This window comes from Oncorhynchus masou, chromosome 9 (genome assembly GCF_036934945.1).
Source record: "Oncorhynchus masou masou isolate Uvic2021 chromosome 9, UVic_Omas_1.1, whole genome shotgun sequence".
Classification (NCBI taxonomy): domain Eukaryota; kingdom Metazoa; phylum Chordata; class Actinopteri; order Salmoniformes; family Salmonidae; genus Oncorhynchus; species Oncorhynchus masou.
Window position 1 is genome coordinate 72,961,138 of NC_088220.1, and position 9,309 is coordinate 72,970,446.

A 9,309-nucleotide genomic window follows, 5' to 3' on the forward strand; every position below is an offset into this window, starting at 1 on the left:
TGTGGGACCTTATATAGACATGTGTGTGCCTATCCAAATCATGTCCAATCAATTAAATTTACCACAGGTGGGCTCCAATCAAGATGTTGAAACATCTCATGGATGATCAATGGGAACAGGATGCACCTGAGCTCAATTTCAAGTCTCATAGCAAAGGGTCTGAATAGGTGTGCTTTTATTTTTAATATATTTGCAAACATTTCTAAAAAAAAAAATTGCTTTGACATTATGGTGTGTTATGTGTAGATTGATGAGGAAAAACACATATTTAATCAATTTTAGAATAAGGCTGTAAAGTCACAAAATGTGGAAAAGGTCAAGGGGTCTGAGTACTTTCTGAATGCAGTGCACAATATGTGTGTGCAAGTATGCACGTGTCCATTTTCTGTGTGTGCTTATATGCATGTTTGTATTATGTTTGTTTGAATGTCTATATCAGTGTTTATGGGTCAGGAGCTGGTTGAATGGTCCAATCCTACAGTGTAGTGCTATCTGAGCTTATCTGGTCTGATCAGGTGAAGATGAGGTGCTGGTTCTCTAGGATCCCGTACTCAGCCTTGTGCTGCTCAAACAGCTTAGCCAGCGCCCCCAGGTAACAGCCATGCAGCCTGTCCACCTCATCAGACGAGGGGCTCACGTTCCTTTCCACCACTATGGGCTCTCCCACTGAGATAGAGGGAGGAAGGGAAGGGGGTGAGATGGAGAGAAGTAAGGAGGGAAAGATAGAGTAGAAATACAGAGGGGATTCAGTGAGAGCAGAAAATGAAAGGCAGAGGAATTATAGAATGTTAAAATGTAGTGACTCAGAGGAGGAACTGGAGAGAAAGGGAGAGGAAGGATAAAGGAAGTGGAACAGAGGGCAAGACTGAGGACAAAACACATGAGGTTACAGCTCTAAGGTCATTTGACTGGCTGTAGCCCAGTGACCCTTCACCGTGGGTGGCTCTGTTCCAGCTGGTCATGATGTCCTGGCTGACTACAGCTGCTGTCACAGTTACTGTTACCCATAACACAGTCACCTATGAACCAGCTTACCAGCTTGTCATATGTCGGCTGTTCTCTCAGTGAGCTTTTATTTGACCATCTGGGTAATGACTAGCTAACTAGAGGAATTCATACAATCAGAGCACTGTGACTGCACATTGTTTCTGAATGTTGTTTGTAAATAGTTTTCGGAATACGTTTCCCCATAGACAGAAATTAGTCATATTTTAGTCTCTATTCCCTCTCGTCACCCATCTCTTCCCGTCACTTTCCACCCACATTATCCCCCATTCCCCACCACTCACCGATGGTGTAAATGGGTTGTCTGAAGGGCATGAAGCCCAAGCTGTACTGGAAAACCCCCCGGGCGTGGAACAAAGGCAAACTGAAGCCCAGGGTCTTCCTCATGCACTCCTGGATGGTACGGACCAGGGAGCCCTTTGGGTTCTTCAGCTGATTAAACAGATCATTCTCCCCAAAGGAGAACACTGGCACCAGATGAGCTCTGCACGCAGGAGAGGGTGAGAGAATTCTGAATTTTTACCAGCGGCATAATTTCACGTTTGACTGCAACCTTGCAATTTTACATTTGTGATTGTTTGCAAAAATCTATGTATTTTAATGTGATCTGATCTTTTTGGATGTTTTGTTATTAAAAAATATATATGTTCCTGTCATTATTGCGCTAACTCCAAAGTCATCTTCGGCTCACATCAATCTATCTGAAGTGGAATATGGAGTGCAGCTGTTCTAGGAGCTCTTTCACTCTTCACACCTGTTCTCTCTTCCCTCTGATTAGGTCTCTATTTCTTTCTCTGTTCCTGCTACTTTCAGTGTCTGATTCTGCCAGAAGCAAGCTGTCCCGCTTCCACCTTGTCCTGTCCTGTCCCTGGCATCCTGCATAATCCTCCTGACCCGAGTGCATCTTAGTTCCGGTTTTAACAACTAAATACCCAGTCAAATTAACGATTCTTTCAAACCTCTGAGGGGATACATAAATCTGTTATTTTAGCAGGTGTGTGTGCTGTAAATATTACAGTGCATTTCCTTTCACCTCAACACATCTGTCATTAAAAGCCCTGGGGTTAAGATTCATAGTTCACTTCATGGCCTACAGTACATTCAGTAATGGCCCTTACGGAGGAGGTTTCAGTCAACATGAACATTTATAATACTTGATTATAAACGAAACGGTTATAGATGAGGAGTAGTTGATAGGAAAGAAGGCACTCACCCACACCTGAGAGCAATCTTGACGAAGCCCTTCCTGTTGAGGGCCTCCAGGACGAGGCTCCCAGGCCTGGCCTCCAGGGACTCTGCCGCCCCACCAATCACTATGATTGACACGTTTCCCCCTCCCTTCTGGCTCAACACGTGGGTAAGACTCTTCTTGGAACAAGAGACAACCCCTTAGGGGAAGTTCAGCACAGTATATTTAGAACAAATGTGGGCCAGGATTTTATTTTTCACAGGACAGGTTTTATCAGAAAAAAACAGAAGCATTGTGGTGGAATAATAAATCCCTAATAAGGTTCACCTGAGGACATGAGATACTCCCGGAAGAATGGGAAGCTGAACCAGATGCCGAGGGTATGCAGGTAAGGAGTCATTCCTGGATAGAGCTCCCGGAAGCCTGTGTATTCAGTACAGAAATTCCCAAATGCTCCGGCGACCAGGATTCCGTGAGGATGGAAACCCATCAGGTAGTTCCTCTCTGGGTCTAGGTCACATGTCTTAATCAGCTGACCACAGACAAGACATGAATAATGGATAAGACACAGGTTGAGTTCCTGCCCGACTAGATGTACAACCAATGGTTGTGTGCCACGTCATTGACTGTGCAGTCGGGCATCAGATGGTTATGTCATATGATGTGGTTAGCTAATATGTTAAATACATAACCAGGCCTTGTAATATCAGTGGAGGCTCCTCAGAGAAGGAAGGGGAGGACCATCCTCCTCAGTGAATTTCATTTAAGAAAGTGATAGTTTTAGATAAAATTATACTAAATATATTCACTTCACCAAATAATTGATTAAAACACACTGTTTTTCAATGAAGGTCTACAGTAACCCCAACAGCACTCTAGGGGCATCCAGCTTCCGTCCTCTGGGTATATTGACTTCAATACAAAACCTAGGCGGCTCATGGTTTTCACCCTCTCCCATAGACTTAAACAGTAATTATGACAACTTTCGGAGGATGTCTTCCAACCTATCAGAGCTCTTGCATCATGAACTGACATGTTGTCTCCACAATCAAACGATTAAAGAATTAATCTAGTACTGAATGCATAAGCTACAGTTAGCTAGCACTACAGTGCATAAAATGTGGTAACTAGTAGACTCAAAGAGAGAGAATGAACAAATACATTTTTTCCAAAATGAAGGAAAAGCAAGAGATCCGTTTTTTTTCTCAGTTTCACTTACTTAGCTATCAAATGCAGCTAGCTAGTTTAGGCTTGGAAAGGTTTTTTCACCTGGTCACATATGCCTGGTCACATCAAATGTTGTGCATTGAAGTCCACAAGTGAAGGGAAAGGGTAAGAGGAGGGGAGCATATAGATGCGAGAAGGAATACAATGTGACTGCTATGAAAGTGAACTGTGTTTACGTGTGATCAGGGGTGTATTCATTCCGCCAATTCTGTTAAAAAACGTTTCTTAAACAGAACGAAATGGGGATAAACATACCTGGTTTTGTCCATTAGAAACTTTCATTTGCAACTGTTGGACTAATGATTACACCCTAGATCAGCTAGGTGCAGGCAAGAGTGTGCAAGGCGGTATTGAATGTGTCACTGTCTGTCCATGTGTCACTGTCAGTCACCTCAAATGTTTTTACATTGCAATGTAGTCGGGCAGGAACTCAACCACAGAATGGCTGGATGTGACAGGGGGCTGGGCCTTTAGCCATGGAAATACCATGATGTACTGGCCAATGACCTCTTTACAATGGCTTTGACCTATTTGAGCTATTAATACATCAAAGGACAGTGGATAAAGAGTGGGTTGGCAGTCATGCTTGCTTTGAGACAAACGTCCTCAATTATATTTTCATCAGTCAGTTAATCGGCATTTGTATACAAGTTGTGTTATTATTAATCCAACATGGAATTCAATAAGGAATTCTGAGTGTCTTTACACACAGTCTAAATTATGCAAAGAATGGTGTAATAACCTATTACTGTTGATAATAATGAGGCTTGATATTAGTTGGCCTCCATGCATCATAAAATGCATAGGCTAAACACCCAGAAAACGTCATAAGCCTACTTACATGGATGGGGAAATAGTCTCCGAAGTGTTTCCACACGGTCCAGTGGCGTACCCAGTCAGACCTGCGGCCCCCAGCCTGAGGTGTGTCCCAGTCCAGGTAGAGCCACAGGGCATACAGAGCAGCCACGTGCCAGTATCCATTCAACACGATCACAACGTACACACAAAAACAACACTGCGCTAGACAGATGGATGTGCAGAAAAATATGGGCATCACATAAGCAAGCACTGACTTGAATTGACCCCATCCCTGGGCCACTATGGTTATGATTTGCTGAAGGTGAGGAAGGGCGCAGTAGCCTACCAGTTACCTCCAAAGAGAAAGCAGAAGACCCATTGAAGAACTGCAGCTGTCTGGAAACGTCGGTTGAGCGGGATATTCAAGGGTGCAAACTCAATCTTCACCATGTCTGCGGTTCCCACTCCCGGGTTCTAAAATGATATCAGGGGAACAGAGCAGAGGAAGGGTCACTATCTTATGCCCCTGTCCTTGCCAAAATCTTTTTATACTTAGCAGCTCGAACAAGGCAGTCGTCCAAGTTCGTGGCATTTTGACAAGACTTCAGGCGCAGGACTATTCAAGTCAAATACAAATGATAGGCTATACTCATTCTTGTGTGCCTGGGTGCTTACAATACACTTTACTTTATCAACTTCCAAAACACTGCTCTAAACGTGATTGCTAGCCTGATCTGGTTTCTTTGTTCTAGCACCATCTTGTGGAAAATGTAAAGTACAAGCAAACAGTTTAATTAAGTACACCCAGAGAGGAAGAGGCGAAGCACGGTTTTACTCTGCCTGAACTCTGTCTACAAAAATAAGCCCACGAATGTGGAAGTTTTGAATGGAGGTCAATGAGAATGTGTCTAACTTGGTCTAGAAAAATGTAATTGCCAATTTTCTAGGGGTCTCATTTGATTGAATAGAAGTTTTATAATGGTTAGGTTGTTACGAATGCACTGATACACTTGGCATTTCGGCGACTTACCCAAAAATGACTTTATATAGGAGTTGTACCTGTTGTCATCATGGATATAAACCATCTTAGCATGGACATTGCCATTGAGGGCTTCCACCATTTTAAAGTAGTCAATTGGGTGGGGATTCCTATGAGTTGAGCGCATTCAGCCAAGGAAGAAGAAAATTGACTACATTAAAATGGAGGTAGCATCAATGGCGCTGACCATACTGTCACAGATGCTATAATGGCACAGACATAAAGATGAGTGTCAGCGATTAGGTGAATGGATAAGCGGAGTCAGGCGCAGGACACAGGTATGAGTAATCATCTGAATTTACTCTAGATGTAAGCAATGTTCCAACAAGGAAAAATACAAATATCCATAGCGCAAAGAACGAACCCACACGACAATGACAATCACTCACAAAACAGTAAGGGTAGCCAGAGGGTTAAATAAGGAACATTGATTATGGAATGGAAACCAGGTGTGTATAATGAAGACAAAACAAAACTAAAATTAAACATGGATCGGTGGTGGCTAGAAAGCCAGCGACGTCGAACGCCGAAAGCCGCCCGAACAAGGAGAAGGACCAACTTTGGCGGAAGTCGTGACAATGAGTCCTCTATCAATTTAATTCAAATGGCTTTATTGGCATGGGAAATGTGCTTACATTGCCAAAGCAAATGAAATAGATAATAAACAAAGGTGAAATAAACAAAAATGAACAATCAGAAATTAACATAACGCTCACAAAAGTTTCAAAAGATTAGTGACATTTCAAATGTTATATTATGGCTATGTACAATGTTGCAACAATGTGCAAATAGTTGAAGTACAAAAGGGAAAATAAATAAACATAAATATGGGTTGTATTTACAATGGTTTTCATTGGTTGCCCTTCTCTTGTGGCAACAGGTCACAAATCTTGATGCTGGGATGCCACACGGTGGTATTTCACCTAATAGATATGGAAGTTAATCCAAATTGGATTTAGTTTCTAGTCATTTGTGAGTCTGTATAATCTGAGGGAGATCTCTGTCACACCTACTCCCGCTCCCTCTCTCCCCCATCATTACTCACACCTGGACTTCATCATCACCTTGATGGTTTGTTTTCATGTTCAGTATACATCCCCTGTTTTTGTCATGCCTGCTCCCACTCCCCCTCTCTGGCAGGCTGCCCATCATTACACCCACCTGTCACCATCATTTACGCGCATCAGCGCTTCATTGGACTCGCCTGGACTCCACCACTTTAGTGATTGCCCCCTCTATATCTGTCTGTTCCTCAGTTTGATCCCCGTGTCAGCATTATTGTTGTTATGTTTTCCTTGTCCAGATGCTGTCCATGTTTCGTTTCACAGTCGTTATACATTAAACGTTCACTCCCTGTACTTGCTTCTCAAATCCCAGTGTCTGTCCTCACATTTTTGTTAATTTGCCTTGCATCATTGTTACTAAACTCTCCTTCTGCACCTACTTCCTGACTCCCTGTGTGACAGTTTCTAATATGGTCATACATTTGGCAGGAGGTTAGGATGTGTAGCTTAGTTTTCCCCTCATTTTGTGGGCAGTGTGCACATAGCCTGTCTTCTCTCGAGAGCCAGATCTGCCTGTGGCGGCCTCTCTCAATGGCGATGCTATGCTCACTGAGTCTGTACATAGTCAAAGCATTCCTTAATTTTGGGTCAGTCACAGTGGTGGGCAGGTGCAGGTTCCGTACACGGGCCTGCTGTATGTCGGCATCCATGTCCCACACCACTAGCACGATGATACGGAACGGAGGGATGTTGGAAGTCTCCTCTCCCTGCCTCTCCTCTGCATCATAGAGGTGAGACAGGGCGTCCGCCTTCACGTTCTTTGAGCCTGGCCTATAGGAAAGCTTAAATTGGAACCTGGCGAAGAATAGACCCCACCTGGACTGTCTCGGGTTTAGCCTCTTTGCTGCCCTGATGTACTCCAGGTTTCGGTGGTCTGTCCGCACCAGGAAAGAGTGTTTGGACCCCGCCAGCAAGTGCCTCCATGCCTTCAGAGCCTTCTTAAAGGACAAGAGTTCCCGGTCCCCTACGTCGTAGTTCCTCTGGGCGGGGCTCAACTGCTTGGAGTTAAAGGTGCAGGATTGCAGCTTTGGAGGGGTTCTGGTGAGCTGGAACAGCACTACCCCGACTCCTACCTTGACGATGAAGGGGAGTGAGGGGTTGGGACATGCCAGCATGGGAGCAATGGAGGCACTTGCTGGAGGGGTCATCCCCCTCTTCAAAGGGGGGGACACTCTTGACCCAAACTGCTACAGACCTATATCTATCCTACCATGCCTTTCTAAGGTCTTCGAAAGCCAAGTCAACAAACAGATTACCTACCATTTCGAATCTCACCATACCTTCTCTGCTATGCAATCTGGTTTCAGAGATGGTCATGGGTGCACCTCAGCCACGCTCAAGGTCTTAAACGATATCTTTAACCGCCATCGATAAGAAACATTACTGTGCAGCCGTATTCATTGATCTGGCCAAGGCTTTCGACTCTATCAATCACCACATCCTCATTGGCAGACTCAACAGCCTTGGTTTCTCAAATTATTGCCTCGCCTGGTTCACCAACTACTTCTCTGATAGAGTTCAGTGTGTCAAATCGGAGGGTCTGCTGTCCCGACATCTGGCAGTCTCTATGGGGGTGCAACAGGGTTCAATTCTTGGACCGACTCTCTTCTCTGTATACAACAATGAGGTCGCTCTTGCTGCTGGTGAGTCTCTGATCCACCTCTACACAGACGACACCATTCTGTATACTTCTGGCCCTTCTTTGGACACTGTGTTAACAACCCTCCAGGCAAGCTTCAATGCCATACAACTCTCCTTCCGTGGCCTCCAATTGCTCTTAAATACGAGTAAAACTAAATGCATGCTCTTCAACCGATCGCTACCTGCACCTGCCCGCCTGTCCAACATCACTACTCTGGACGGCTCTGACTTAGAATATGTGGACAACTACAAATACTTGTCGGGTTAGACTGTAAGCTCTCCTTCCAGACCCATATCAAACATCTCCAATCCAAAGTTAATTCTAGAATTGGCTTCCTATTTCGCAACAAAGCATCCTTCACTCATGCTGCCAAACATACTCTTGTAAAACTGACCATCCTACCAATCCTCGACTTTGGCGATGTCATTTACAAAATAGCCTCCAATACCCTACTCAACAAATTGGATGCAGTCTATCACAGTGCAATCCGTTTTGTCACCAAAGCCCCATATACTATCCACCATTGCGACCTGTACACTCTTGTTGGCTGGCCCTCGCTTCATACTCGTCGCCAAACCCACTGGCTCCATGTCATCTACAAGACCCTGCTAGGTAAAGTCCGCCCTTATCTCAGCTCGCTGGTCACCATAGCATCTCCCACCTGTAGCACACGCTCCAGCAGGTATATGTCTCTCGTCACCCCCAAAACCAATTCTTTCTTTGGCCGCCTCTCCTTCCAGTTCTAAGCTGCCAATGACTGGAACGAACTACAAAAATCTCTGAAACTGGAAACACTTATCTCCCTCACTAGCTTTAAGCACCAACTGTCAGAGCAGCTCACAGATTACTGCACCTGTACATAGCCCACCTATAATTTAGCCCAAACAACTACCTCTTTCCCTACTGTATTTAATTATTTATTTTACTCCTTTGCACCCCATTATTTCTATCTCTACTTTGCACATTCTTCCACTGCAAATCTACCATTCCAGTGTTTTATTTGCTATATTGTATTTACTTTGCCATCATGGCCTTTTTTTGCCTTTACCTCCCTTATCTCACCTCATTTGCTCACATCATATATAGACTTGTTTATACTGTATTATTGACTGTATGTTTGTTTTACTCCATGTGTAACTCTGTGTCGTTGTATGTGTCGAACTGCTTTGCTTTATCTTGGCCAGGTCGCAATTGTAAATGAGAACTTGTTCTCAACTTGCCTACCTGGTTAAATAAAGGTGAAATAAAACATTTGCGACCAAGCTTTAACTTCCTGACTGATGTCTTGAGATGTTGCTTCAATATATCCACATAATGTTCCTCCTCATGATGCCATCTATTTTGT

General features: G+C 44.1%; 1 protein-coding gene across 1 annotated transcript; it reads right to left on the minus strand.

The window, feature by feature from the left end:
- Positions 1-297: 297 nt before the first annotated feature.
- On the minus strand, positions 298-4,669 carry LOC135546608 (2-acylglycerol O-acyltransferase 1-like). Its single transcript, XM_064975172.1, has 6 exons — positions 4,573-4,669; positions 4,263-4,441; positions 2,522-2,726; positions 2,219-2,393; positions 1,290-1,489; positions 298-666 (listed from the first exon to the last, which is right to left on the minus strand). Exons 1-6 carry the CDS (start codon positions 4,667-4,669, stop codon positions 512-514), a joined length of 1,011 nt encoding a protein of 336 aa, XP_064831244.1. The 3' UTR covers positions 298-511.
- Between the last annotated feature and the right edge of the window lie 4,640 nt (positions 4,670-9,309).